At 36.0% G+C, this 15,376-nt stretch overlaps 1 protein-coding gene across 2 annotated transcripts in view; it reads right to left on the reverse strand.

The window, feature by feature from the left end:
- The window catches only part of ASCC3 (activating signal cointegrator 1 complex subunit 3), a 281,127-nt gene that overhangs the window by 223,484 nt on the left and 42,267 nt on the right, over positions 1-15,376 (reverse strand). For both annotated transcript variants that reach the window (XM_037390923.1, XM_037390924.1), the window contains exons 5-8: positions 7,021-7,141; positions 4,096-4,303; positions 3,204-3,345; positions 2,513-2,638 (exon numbers count right to left, since the gene is read on the reverse strand). In XM_037390923.1, the coding sequence (XP_037246820.1) occupies positions 2,513-2,638; positions 3,204-3,345; positions 4,096-4,303; positions 7,021-7,141 (597 nt within the window). The remainder of the gene's footprint in view (positions 1-2,512; positions 2,639-3,203; positions 3,346-4,095; positions 4,304-7,020; positions 7,142-15,376) is intronic.

Consider the following 15,376-nt stretch of genomic DNA (forward strand, 5'->3'; position numbering starts at 1 on the left):
GAGCTGCATCAGAAGAAGCATGACCAGCAGGCTGAGGGAGGTTATTCTCCCCCTCTCAGCTCTCGTGAGACCCCACCTGGAGTACTGCATGCAGCTCTGGAGCCCCCAGCATAAGAATACCACGGACCTGTTAGAGCAAGGTCAGAGGAGGGCCATGAAGATGATCAGAGGGCTGGGGCACCTCTCCTATGAAGACAGGCTGAGACAGTTGGGGTTGTTCAACCTGGAGAAGAGAATGCTCTGGGAAGACCTTACTATGGCCTTTCAATACTTAAAGGGGGCTTATTAGGAAGATGGGGACAGACTTTTTATAAGGGCCTGTAGCGACAGGACAAGAGGTAATGGCTTCAACCTAACAGAGAGTAGATTTAGATTCCCTACCACTAATGGCATCTCGTAATAGTGAACAGTAGCAAAACTATCAACTTCCTCATGATGCCTTTAGGTGCTGCTATGAACTATCTACGGTTATATTTACTGTCACCTCTCCTCCTTGCCCATCTGCTTAGATAATCCTGCAAACATATCTATACAGAAATATTAAGGCAGCTATCTTATAAACACCTATATATGCTAGGGATAAAGCTAAAAACCATTATTTTGCTGCTTTTGCTTATCCTAGTTCACCAAAAAGAATAAAATACATTGACAGAAAAATTTCTTGCACTTTGACTCAAGTTAATCGGTAAAAATTTTAAGTACCAACCAAGATTTTATGATCTCAGAGATCTATAACAGACATACAAAGGAAGCAAAAAGAAATTTCACCCTAACCAAGATATTTATGTCTTGACCAGGTATATCTTAAACAACAGACATGCTGGCAATTTCAACTTCTTTACCTCACTGAGAAAAAGGCACTATTCAACAAGATTCAAATCTATGAGTCTCACTAACAAAAATAGGAATATGACAAGTCCTGCAGTTGAAAAAACATTCATAAATTTGTCATCTTTTGTTGCAAGCTGATATCAAAGTTAGGGGTGGGAATTAAATATATAGGTGTTCAAACATACTAAACTGTATTTGCTGTTGATACTTGTATTCAATCTCCTGTAATAGGAAACATATGCAAGAGTAAAGTTCTGAAGTAGATTGTTTCTATTTCAAAATTTCACTGTAAAACTGAAAAGTATATCTCTTGACAATACACAATCTATAAAGGAGATTAATTATTTGTGAAATTAGTAAAAATGATGCATTTTTTAACATTTATTTTAAATGTGTAAAAATCTGCTAAAAATTTCTTTTAGATATTTATTTTTCTGTCTAAACTATATTTTTTTCTGAAACAAGTTATTTTCTATGAAAATATTGGTACAAGAAGTAAAAAGTTTACAGATTAGTAGGCAGTATTTAGCTTAGGAGAAAGATATTTCATTGCAAAAAGCTGTCATGCTGAAAATTGTCATATAAAATGTCACTTTTATAGCTAAGGTGGCTCAACTTTTCTATCTAGTTAAGCTGTCAGTCACTTCATAAACATGACATTAGGTACTGTCACCCAAGCAGAAAAGAATAGTTTCAGATTCTAAAATTAAACTGTCTTCAATATTAAGAGTTGTATGTAAGACATAATTTTTACTCAGAACCCCAATGAAGTATTCCAGATAACTGTATTAGATTTATATTCTCATTTCCTGTTTTCCCACACAGAAAAAAGGTGGGAAACATTTTTCCATATTGTATGCTGCTGAAGTACTAAGAAACATAAAACCTTTTTCATATGTACACACAAGTTCACTCTTTATGTCCCTGTTCCACGTCAACAGCAAATCTCCCATTCATCAACAGATCCGACATATACAATGAGTGAGCAGGTACACGTGATGAAGTACCACAAGTTCTAGACTGTAAATAGTAACAACAAATATAGTTCCCTTACCTCAGCTTTTTTACCATTTTAAATCAGTAAAAGTTAAAATGTTTTACTTGCATCTTCTCTCTCTGCCCTCTATTGTCTATCATCAAAGCTTTGCTTCTGCTTAAAGAAGCACTATTCCAAAAGGTTTTGTAACCCCATACAGTCTATAACACTGTAACTCAACACCCCCACAACTGCATCATACTGTAAGACTGGTCTGATGGACTGCAAAATAGCGCAGTGCAGTCACAAGCCAATCTATACAAGTCAAGATAAAGAAGCCCAGGCTCACTTCTGCACGTGGTCTCCAGAAAAAGAACAGAATCACCATAATATCTTATTTTCATTTCAGTGATTCAGATCACAGCTCAGAACCATAGATAGCTGAACAGGTAATGCCAAAAGAATTGAGAATTGCAACTCATGAACAAGTAGTTTAGAGCAGAAATTTCTTGAATCTGAGTCATCATGAAAGGGATTATTATCACTGAACTACATTCCCCAATAAATACTCTCAAAATTAGTAGCAAAACCTAACTGGCTGCACTTACACATTACACATCACAGTATTAACCGGTAATCTTTTCCAGTTAAATATTTTTAACATGAAGCAAAACGTAATTTAATATATTTAAATGGTTTACTCACCTCATCTAAGTCTTTAACATAAACAATTTTCTCTTCAATACCAATAGGCATTGGCTCACTATGGGGTATCTTCACCTCTTCATACATTTTATTGTTTTCTCTCTGAACTGCCTCTGGTAAGAACACCTAAACCAGTATTACAGGAAAATTAATTGAAAGTATGAAAACAGAAAGTGTCATTATGTATAACACACTTTGAACAATGGTTTATCACTTTCCTCCAAAAATGAATCCAAAATAGAAGCAATTCTCACTGATTCATTTTATAGGCAGCACTGAACCCCCAATATGGAAAACAATCAGGTTTACTACTCAGAAAATAGTCCCCAAAAGACAAAAAAGGTAACTCCATTTTATTAAATTTCAAAAGCCATTAAGTCTAGCATTTCATAAAGCATTCATTTTGTGGAAGTCTATTCAATGGTTTCCAAAAGACAGAAAGAGAAAAACAGTATTTAAATTAAGTGACCCTAGAAATAAAAACACAGTAGTTGAGAATGAGATTTTTTTCTTCTACAGTCAAAATAAAACCAGAATATATGAAAGTGTGTAAAACCCTCTGCAAAGAAGCACTGCTTCATACATTGGACTCCGATCAGGAGACTCTCTAAGGGGACAAAGAGAACCCTGCTGCACATTATTCACTGGGAAAGATGTACTGTTCAAGAAGGGTCATGCACCAAACACGTACCTTTGCACCCCCAATGAATGCTGATGTTTTCATAGCTTCAGCTCGGGAATCATAAACATGTGGATAATGAATTTTTTCAAAGTCCATCTCTCTCTGTCTGCCTAGGACTGGCACACTTCGAGCATTCAAAAGCGCTAGTTCTCTGTGAGCAGAAAAACAACTGCAATAATTCTGCCTATTACCCATTACAAAACCTGAATATCTTATATTAAAGTCAGAGCAAGCGTTGTGGAAATTTAAGGAAAAAAACATTGCATAAAATAATCAACAAAGGAATTTTACAGTGTTATTTATCTGGCATCAGTTAAACCAAGTCCTTGTAACAGACTGTTTAGATAAAAATTAGAAGTGCAATCCAGTAAGTGCAAGACTTTCCTAAATGCAGCTTTGTCTCTTTTTAAACAATACAACACATGTATTCACCATTACCAGTCCCGCTGTATTTTTCTCAACAAAAAATACAGCAGCTTATTTGCTCCATATAGTTTCCCTCCCCTACTCCTCCCACTACCTTTAGCTGACAACATGGAAGATAGTACCCATTAATCTCTAGTGGAAAAAAAGAAAGATAGTTCTGATAGATTTAGTATAGACTTCATAAATCTTAAGCAAGCAGTGTGGATAAAGGAACTAAGAAAGAAAGCCTACCCCTCTAATCTGCATCTCCAACCCACATAGATGAAATGAGGAAGATTCTCATTAAGTAGATCACTGCTTTCTTTCCCTGAAAATTAGGCTTTCGTATTAAAAAAAAATTCTACACTTGTAATAAAACGTGACTTGAAGTCAGAATCATCTAATCACCAAAGCAAACTAAACCAAAATAAACTGTTATGATATGCTGAAGTAGCATTTACAACAGAAGCATTTCTCAGCTTTTGGCATTTATTACCTTTGCATCCGCAGCTCTTTGGGATCAAAGCACATTAGTCCTTCTCCAGAAACTTCTCCATCTTCCCCAGCTTGTTTTTCTTTTCTGGCATTTCGCTTTTCTTCCCGACGATATTGTTTCAGTAACAGTTTTTCTTGTTCGGACTGAATTGTAACTTGACAACCATAATTGGGCTTAGCATTTTCTCCTATAAACTTCTTGTACTGTTCTGCAATATGATAACAGGTATGCATATCCGTAAGTACTGCATTCCATCTCTGTTCTTCTCAGTTTTCTTCTGAAGATTTGTTTTCTGATGTTTGTTGGTCTTTTTGGAGGGTTTGGTTTTTTTTTAGGCAGGGGTGGGGTGGGGCATGTATGCTTAAAGGCAGTTTAATTTTATGTAAATGACTGTGCAGCAGTTGGCCTCAAGAAACTAAAAGAAGTATCAGCTCATGTCCCAAAGGTAGGATGTTTAAAGTTACCATCATTAAGCAAACAAAACTTCATCCAAAAGCAACAGGATGGGCTAGCAGCAAAAGGAAGGGCTTTCTATATTTATAACTTCATCAGCAGTGGAAACACCACTTGTGTCTCCTTTCACACATAACTTTTCTCTTACATGTGTATACTGATGAGTAGAATGGTGTGAAATCAGATTAAAACAGGCTGGGTTTTTTAAACAACCTCTTCACATAACAATTAAAAGTGTACTCACAATGTAATTTCCCTAACAAGTGAGAAGAGAAATTCTAATCTATACAACCACAAGGACTCCCTCCCTTTACATGGATAAGCAGCATGATTGAATCAAAAAGGATCAGAACCACAAAACAACTACAGTAATAAATCTAGGAGAGCAGGGAATCTGAAAAAGCCCAGTCACATTTGCCATTCCAAGGCCATTACTGGCCAAAACCAAAGATACAACCAAGGCTTTTATATGCAATGGGTTGGAGAGATTTGTTTTGGTTTAAGTATATCAGTGTTTTTAAACTTTGTTTTCAAAATTCTGCAGATTATTAGTTTATGTAGGTTTGACTGCATATTACATACTTAATTCAATTGCATTTCATATGTACTTTTGCAGTCAAATTCTGAAGCCAAAAATCTGAAAATGTTTTTTCATCAAATAAACCCACTTGACTGATGTTTTGAACAATTTGTGCCACTTAATTTTCAGTTTTCACCTGTGGTGAAACTCCTACATCTCACAGCATGCATACTGGATAAGGTGACTATAACTTGCTAAATAGCATTGAATCGATTCTAATAAACTGTCAAAATGTCCACATTCAATACCATCATGTCTGTAGCTTTAACTCTTTCTCTTGTATTAAAAGGAGACAATGATGCAATTTCCTGACTAAATTTAATTCAGACTGGACACACCAGGACAAAGAAGTGTTACTTGATTTGTCTGATAAGCACAACAATCTTTACTGCCATGAGGTAAATTACATATGAAATAATCAAATAATAGAGTATGCTACAAAAATGCAGTACATGTACAGTTCATTGACTTGTGCTTATTTTCTCAAGACAGAAATTACTCAAAGATAACTAAATTTCTGCAGACATAAGTGACTTCCTTCCCTAAATGCAATTCTGGAAAGATAAAACTTCACTCCCCATTAGAAACACCATTTTGATCAACTTAAAAAAATAAAGCATTATTAAAATTAATAAACTGAATTTGGGGTAGAGCATCTTCAATTTCAGAGAAGGTACTTGAACATCATTGACTTCTTTACCACAGTGAAAGAAGGGTTCTCCCATCAGTGGAAAAAAGCATACAATCAGTAACATTTTCCTATTGTCTCAAAAGCACAACATTGAAAATATTCTTCCTCCACATTCTAGCAGAAATTACTGTGGTAATTTTACTGATAGCATAGTGAAGAATAAATTCATAAAAGCTTCCAAAATACTACTTCTGCTAAGTGAGAAGAAAATACTTGTGGAACTAAAAATTGCATGTAGGAGGAAAACAGTAATCGTTCAGTTTCTACTGAATGTATTTTTAATTTTTTTATTACGTGATTATTTGAGAAGGGAAAAAACACCAAGACAAAACCTTGTTTAGCAAGACATTCCACTTGGAAATTACAAACTGATAAAACAACAGTTGTTCTGATGAGTTTAGACTAACCATCAGCATAAACTCCTAAACACTTGCTTATATAACATTTCATTTAGAGATAAATGTATTAAAAAATGCATTATTTTGCATTTTTTAATTATTGTGAGGATACATAACTCCACCATTACCAGGTTTTTTTCACATTTTTCTAACTCCGTATGCTGTGAACATGCAATGGGCTGCACGGTGCTATGTCCATGTAAGATTTATGCCAAGTCACAACCTATTGACAGTAAGATTTATTTTTGCCAGAGGAGAAAATGAGAAGACTTGTTTTTAAACAGCAATTTGTAAAATGGATTTTAAAAGAATTAGCCTTTGTATTATAAAAACAAAAAACACAGTATAAAACCTGAGGTCCTTTTTTTCCTCTCACTCATCGATCCTTAAGCTTAACTTTATTTTTTTCAGACGTGGTTGTTACTGTGCTTTTTTGTGCCAGGACCCACATTTGATCATAGTACAAGAAGTAGACAGTAAGCAGGAAAGCAGATGAGGAATAACCAAAGATCAACTTATTTCCAGAGTAATCCATTAAAACAGAAAACGAGCAACAGTTAATAAGTTTAAAAATTACACATGCCCATAAGCAGTTGAAAAGTAAATAAATATATGCAATACATGTTTGTTTCCTCTGTATAACCAGACCCCAATTTCTTTGTTTAAGCCCGTATATACATGAACCCCACCTCCCCGTTTTTTTTTCCTTGCTTTTTATATACACATAGACAGTACTGTTCTTTGAAATACAACTGAACAGTTTCTGGTATCTGGTTTGGAATAAAAATTTTGTAGTTGCTTACCTTGCAGTGTCTGGAACCTGTTATCATTTGGACAAGTCAAAGACCTTTCCAGAATCAAAGATCTGTTCTGTAGCAGTTTCTCTATGAGTTCAAAACCTTCAGGGCCTAGCAGTTCAAATAACTACAAAGAAAATAAAGTTTTAAGTCATCACCTAAATTAACATATACTTATAAACATGACAGCAATATTTCTATCCCTAGCAACACCTATATCCACAAACAAAACATACCTATTGACAATAGTTTAAACAAATTAACGAACTTCAGCTCCAAACTATTCAAGCCAAAAGGTATCACAGCAAGTATTCAGCTAGCTAATTATTACAAAAAGGGAAAATTACAGAAAGTTTTCAGTTGGAAACATTTAAAATCTGTGAATTTTGTCTATGAAGTAAAACTCCATTTCTCTCTGAGATTCTTGCATAAAATTTAACTCTTTTCATGACTAAACTTCATGTGTCTCTGTTTATGGTTATCTACATAAACTATGCTGCAAATTTATTTCTCCACAATCTCAGCAGATAAATCAAGAGAGCCAATACTTTCTCATAAAAGTCAGATAAATAGGAAGTTATTCCCATTCCAGTGAACAAGAGATATGGCCTACTGCATTTTCACAGTCACATCCCACAAAAAAACCCCCCAAACAACAGATGTAGAGTGCAGCAAGAATTTTAAGAAACAAGTAATATGACACCAGGATCAACTTCAGTCTATACTACTTGCACATATAACACTGTGTGAGTGTGCACAATTCAAACACATGAAGCAGGTCATGTATGCCAGCACAGAATTCCATACCAGTAAGCACTGTTTTGGCCCAGTATTTGCCTTGCTCAAATGACTCACCTGTGGCAGGTTAGATAAACACAGTTCCCTATTTAAAGTTCACTTTTCCCTAGAGCAGTAAGTTACTTGGCACCCATTCTTGATTTCTAATACTGCTTAAAACAATTTTTCTCCATTTTTTTCCAACTTCCAAAAAGTAAAACACAGCAGTTTCTCCTTAGTGTTCTTTGTTTTCTGCTAATATTATTCATGTAACTTTGGGAATCAGGTAAGAATAAAAGTTGTGATGTACTTTGATGTGATGTTTTATGGAAGTAGGATTGCAGCACTGTAGGATTCAAGTATTTCTAACTATAAAAGGAGACAGGACTCTTACTATCCTGTATTTAATCTGCAAACTCCTTAACACATAGTTTTTTCTGTGGCTGTCTATGACTACTGCCCTTTGGGAACACCTTGAAATAACTTTATGCTTCCTCTTCATATATTTGTAAAATTTTGAACAGTGCCAAGGGCATCAGATCAATGATCCTTTTTTTCAGGCCAATCTGTACTTCATAATATAAGATGTCATTTAAAAAAAAACAACAAACAAAACCCCTAAATAAAAAAATGTTACTGCTGGCCCCAGGGTTTCTATGAAAAACATAAGGTTTATGCAAATTAGTACGGTGCTGGCAGAGTTTGCAGAGACCATGAAATAACAGCTCTTAAATGCCTAAAGTCTTGTAATTCTTGTATTTCTTTCATTAGAGTAACTACTGGACAAATAGAAAATTCTATACCCTGATAGAAGGAATAAACTACAAAAACACAGGACAGGGAACTGCTGGCTAGATGTCAAATCTGCTGTCAAGGATCTCAGGCTACGATGGCTTTCTTTTTATCCAGCCTTCACTAACAACAATTGTTAATTCTTGTCTTTTGCATAGCTATTCACTGTCACCTTACTGCCACATTTTAGCTAACATTATCTATAGGTCCAAGACAACCTTGTTTTTATTTTTCAAAAAAAGTGGCAAAGTAGTAGTGGTGAATTTGAGGAGTAGGCATTTTCCAAGGATAAATGCTAAGGCAGGGATGGAAAAAATATTACAAAAGCAAGAAGCGTATTTAAAATAGCTTAATTGTATGAAGAGCTGAATACAAGCTTCTCAGTTTTGCTAACTGTGGAATACCAGCAAGACAGGGAAACGTTTTCAATTCAATCAGATCTGGGCTTAAACACTAGCTTCTCATCAAGGCAGCACACCACAATCTAAGTATTTTCAAACGATGTTGCCCCCAAAAACCAAAATAAACATCCCCCCCCCCCCGAGGACAAACAAAACATCAGCCCTAAAACATCCAGTGTAGACCCTTAGCTTTGCACGGGACTCCAAAGCATCTCTATCATTGGAAGGTGTTAAGAACAAGCTAGAAAAGTAACAAACTATCAATCAGGAAAGGCGGGTTTTGCTGGGGAAATAGATGACACTCTTTAGGAACAGGAAGCTATTTTTCCACTCCTATCTTCTCAATATATTCTGAAACAAAAAACATCTGTATCAAAACTATTTCAACCAATTAGAACAGCAGAGCTGTACAAACAGTAATGTTACAATATGCATTCTACTTCATGGTCAGAGGTCATGAAGTAAAAGCAGTATCACTTAGTCCATTCCCAGTGAGCTAGGGGCTCAAAACAAGAGTACCAAGGTGAAACAGCACATCCTGCTCTCCAGACAGCCTAGTAGCCAAAGAGAATGGAATCCATACAGTATTACATGATAGACTGCAATGCTCACATGGTAAAGTCACTCCATTTTGCCTTCTTGATTGGTGGACAGAGCATGGTATTCATTTGCTAGGAGCAGTCTGAGAACTCTGTATCACCTAAATGATCTTGCTGCTGTCTGAAAAGGAGGGAGGTTTTCAGAACATTTTAAACAGCTAAGACAGACCAAGCTCATTGTTCAAGACTAAAGGAAAAAGCTAAAGAATACAGAAGACCAGAAGCAATGACCTGTTCTTACTGACAAGATGTCTCCCATGCCCACTAGAAGCCTGCCAGAGATAACAGGTAGAAAACAACCACTGAAGTCAAACCAAGACAGAAGTAGAAGTGTGGAGAGATGGAGAACAAATTAAAGAGTAAGATCTGTCACCATGTACTACTGATGGCAGAAATGGTGACAATGGCAGAAAAAGATTGTGAAGAGCAGAAATAGCTAATCTGGGGGACTCATAAGACCAATGTTATTAATCACCAGGTTTGTTCACACTATAGGAGTAATTCACTGCCTCCTAATTAAGGTATTAAGAACTACCACACCACAGAATGCTGCTGTTTCAAAGTGCAATTCTTTATCATATTTGTTTACACTTCCAAAAACATGAGTCCCTTCTGAAGGCTTTCTACCATTTCAGAACAACTTCAACATTTGTTGAAGTTTTTAAGCCTAATTTTCATAGTAATCAACAAATTAAACAACAACCTGAACTTCTGTAATGATAGACATCATTACAGATCTAAGCAGCAACTGCTCCATATGGTAACTCATGAAAACCAGTATGAGTTGGAGAGAAAACACTGCCTGTCAGGATCCAGCTTCAATAAAGTGAATGCTGAGTCTGACATCTTCAGAAATAGCACAAAATTTGCTTTCTTAAAAAAAACAACTTTCCACTGTCAGAATTACATTTTTATTATTAATAATCACACTACCCAAATAATCCTGACCAAAATTTAGAGAGCAAAAATAAAACCGCAGAGAGTTTATCTTACTCAAAAAAGAAAGAGGTGCTAAAGTTTGTACAAAGTCACCACCTCACTACTGCTATCATTCTTACACTGGAATGCACTTACACTTTACAGTGACAGGTTGACTATATAAATCGAAGAGCAGGAAAGAAAAAATTTGGAGCTGTGTTGAGCTGCCTTATGCCTCCTAGGAGAAATGAAGCCCCAAGGCACAGAAAACATCTGTCCAAGAAATAAAATAGGCTTTTTTTGCCAGGACATATTTTTCCTATAGTAGTTTTATTTTTTGATAGCATAAATTTAAGTTATCAACATAGGCTGAAGTGGCTGAACCAGCTGTAGAAGAGCAAGATCCACAACACCCTCCAGTACTGACAAAATGCTGATATACCCCTGCCCACTGCAGTTCAGCCTCATGCCTGGATGTTCAGCTGGAGGCATAATGCTGAAGTGACTCCTTACTAAAGTTGCTCTGCATGTTGATTTACAAAATACAAATGTATGACTTGTCACAGAAGGCTGTGTCATTTATTTTCTAATGCGCAGAACAGGCTTCCTCATTATGATGCTTAAGGTGACTGCCCTACTACTCCACAGAGTATGTCCATAAAGAAACAAACTCCACAAAGAGTAGTGAGAGAAAAACAAAGTAACAATTTCTGTAAAAGGTAAAGCTTAAGAAAGTTATGAGGAAAGCTGTCAATCCTATCTACTCTTAAACCTCTCCGAGTGATAAAACACTAACCCCCAGTGAGCTGCATTGCTCCCTTGGACAAGTATCTAGTGTAAGCTGCACAGAAATTTCTAATATTCACTACAGAAAAGGAGAACTTCTTCAGAGCTTTTACGCTGTTGAGAAAGGAATTTTCAGGTACATTTTGCTTTCTCTTCTAGAGAAGAAAAAGCAAATTGAAAAACTGTGATGCACTCCTAGCAATTTAGGTAGCTTAACAGGCTAATTATTATGTTTCATTCCAAATGAAATGCTTTCCATTAATCAAACCCAGGAGTTAGCAGGGTGACATCCAATCCAACAGTCCGTGGGATGAAATTTCTAGCATTCAAATGCCAACTAGAAGCAATGAATCTTGGAAGGACAGTAAGGCTGGGGACTATGTTGATGACAGCCAAGTGGTAGCTTTTAATGAAGAAACTACCAGCAAAACAGAATTCCTTGAAAATATTTTCAACACTTTCCTAGCATCATATTTATTTCTATCATAATGAGCTTCCAGCACTCATCTCAAGTGCTCATCCCAACAAGGGGACAACAGGGAAATTTATGCTTGAAATAAAGATGGTGCAGGTTTGAATGGCAGACACATATTCCTGGCACTTGAGCCTGTTACTTCAATGCTGTTAAGGCCTTCACATTGTTTATGGAAAAACATTAAACATGTAACAATATGTAACATTGCATGTAAAAAACCCAACAAACAACGCCACCAAAAACCCAAACAGGTTCTCAGACCAACGGGAACCCAGATCATGATCCTTTCAGGACAACCTGGTAGGAAAAAAAGTATCTGTGCAATCTTGTTTGTAAAAAGCTGTGAGGGTTCTGACATAGAAGGGTGCAATTCTGTGTTTAGCGTAAGTGCTAGCATTTCAGATTTGAAACATCATTACATATTCTGGCCTGAAAAGTCAATGTCCAAGACCATGAAAGCAGGCAAAGGAATGTGAATGTTCACAGCTGCCTTTTTATTAAGCTATATCAAGATAAACTAGACAGTGGGCAACAGTTGGAGAGGCTGCGTGTCAATCCTTGGTTTCTTGAATCCCAGCCAAACTATTACGTTCCTTGAAATCAGTAACAGATTGTGCCCAAAAGGCAACCCTGACTGCCTTCAATAACAAAGGTCCCAGATGACTTCAGCTACTACTCAGTGACCATAAAGACATAAATGACTGTGATACATAGTCACTCATATTTGTTTGAAAAATTTTTACATTTCATTTTATGTGCATAGTCTTAATATCTGGAAGAAAGCATAATGAGTCATCAATCTAGGAACAAAAGGACAAGATGTGTCATACTGCATTAGAAAGATGAGGCAAGGTCCCCATGCTAATGTTTTCTACTGAATATATGCCAGTTATACGGAAAAAAATCAAGGAAACAGACAGCAGTCTTGCAGATAGACAGCAGTCTATCTGCCAGTGTAGGTAATGAGAAAAAAGCTGAACTTCAGTGAGATGCATGACATTGTAAATTTTTTCAAGTAAGACTCAGCTGTAAAAAGTCATCTTTATTGTTTCACTCACAGTTAAGACTGAAACAAGATTTTATTCTGGATGTTAAATAGCTAATATTACTTTTCCGTTCTATAAGGCACAATTTACAAGGAACCTTGGAGGTCCTCAGGGTGACCTCAAATATGAGGTTCAGAACTGTGAGCATTACTTTAACATCACAAACTATCTGCCATCACAAGGTCATTTTCTTGATTTCTGCATCTTCTATGAGTGGGAAGGGATGCTATAAATCTCATAAAATATTTTGTTTTTCAAATGCAAACAGAAATAGACTAGGAACAGTCTCTGTACCTTGCTTGAGTCTTAGTACTAAAGTACTGCTCTGCAGCAATAAATGAAACAGAAAACCCAATTCAGCCAACCAGTGGTTGTCCTCTGTATCTCTCTACCTTTAGAGCCTAACAGCTGGTCTAAGTTACACAGTACCACCTACACAACTAATTGCTATGCCTGCACTTAATGTCTTGTTTGCAGATGATACTGCTTTACAAGGCACAGTTTTCAAACACCTGTAGAAGAATCATCTCCATGGCATAATCTCAAGTTCTGTTCTAGCAGCTCTTACGTAACTGAAATGACTGCTTCACTAAAAAAGTTATAGGGAAAATATGACATTTTTTTGGGCTACAAGCTTACTGCAAAAGCTGTCTGGATATAGTACTGAAAGAATACCAGACAAAAAAATTCGTATTAGCTCTTGCTTAAAAGACTCAGTAACAAAATCAAAGAAATTGAAGATAGGGTGTTTTTTCCCCATAAGAAAGTTCAATGCAAACTTCATGGATATAATATATACACTGATTGGTAATGACTACGATGCTGAAAAGTACCAGATTATCACCCCCTTTAACAGCTAAAGGTCACAGAAAAACACTTGGTTTAAAAACAAGTCTCAGATAATTTGTATTTTCATGTTTCTTACAGGTTGATTAAAGTAAGACAAGCCAGACAAAGCACAATTTCTTACCACTGTTATTAAAAACAGGTATCAGATGTGTCAGAAAGTCATTCAGCTCTCAGATCTGCTTTTTTTCAAGCCTGGAATTTTTGAATACACAGCCCATCACATTAAGTCCATCTACACAAAAATGATCTTCCAGTCCTAGAAACCATTTCCACCTAGGACACTTGCAGAGAGCTCAGCTTAATTGCATCTGCCTCACAAAGAGAACAGTTGCCAGGCACCTCAAGCACTTTGAGGGTGAGTTGCAGATAAAAGTATGGCTATGCAGAATGCATTTCTGATGGCTATTCCTTGGTACAGGGGGTGGAGGACTTTCATACTGCAGCCTCATTCATCACTGGGATCAGATATGACAGACCAATGTGCCCACAGGCAGGCATTCTAATGGGACAAGGAGCACCTGGTTCTCAGGCAGCCTCCAGCAGATCTAGGTGCCAGCTTCATGAGGATGAATGAGATGTTACTACTTGTTGTAAGAGCAGTCTTAAAAGTCTCTCTGTGCTATCAGTTAGCTTTGAATTTTTGGATTTTTACTTTCAGCCATCAGTTGGAAGAAAATAACTAAATACAAATTTAAGTTAAAAAGAGGCAGATTGAAGAAAAGCAGCAAAATTCTAGGAATTCTCCCAACAAAAACTTTCAGTATTACTTAGAAGATAGAAGGCAGAGTAAGGAAGCAGATGGAGAAGTTTTCATATAACATTGTCTTTGGGAAATATATTCACATAAAGATAACACATTCATGACCAATTCTTACTCATCATTCAACTTTTGGTTGCTTTTCTCATTATTATATCTGCAAGAAGTGCTTGAAATCTGGTCTTCAGCATGGGACACATTTTTAGTTCAGGACTACAAGTACAAGGTGCAAATAAAGATGCAGCCAATTACTCTTTTTAATACCACCTCTCCTCAGCATATCAGCATTGCCCTCTACTTTTATGTATTTCTGTACCCACAGATTACTACACAGCTTTTACTTTAACAATGCACTAATAGAAATATATGAATCAAAGCAAAAAAATTTCCAAAACTATTATTAAAATATGAAAACTAATTTCTTAGAAGAGTCAGCGTACAGGTAACAGACAACACTTTTTAAATCAAATTGAAATTGATCATTTAAAGGAAAAAAACCAATTAAGATAATTATTTTTCTTATAACAAGACTCAAAAACCAGACTATCAGACTGAAAGTATATGTAAATATTGCTTATTAGGCCTAAACCGCTCATCTTCCCTATTTAATTTCTTATCGGTTTTGATCACAGATAATCTCTTTAGTATTTTTGCTTATATTAAAAAAAATAGCATAATCTCTTGCAATATAATTCTGAAATATTTGTTGGAAAGCTTTCTCCAACAAAAGAAGATTGTGCAAATCCATGCAAAAACTGCCTACCGTACTTGACAAAGAGACAAGCACAAAGTCAAAACGCACCTTGGTAATTTTTCTTAATATTTTTAAGTGGAAATGAGCAGACTGGAGAGATCATCACCAATGTTTTAACACTAATTAGAAACTTACACAGATGCACAGTTTCGAAGATTTCAAACATATAGCTACAAGGCAAATTCTACCAGCTTATTTAGCCTAAAGA

This window comes from Falco rusticolus, chromosome 6 (assembly GCF_015220075.1).
Source record: "Falco rusticolus isolate bFalRus1 chromosome 6, bFalRus1.pri, whole genome shotgun sequence".
Lineage (NCBI taxonomy): Eukaryota > Metazoa > Chordata > Aves > Falconiformes > Falconidae > Falco > Falco rusticolus.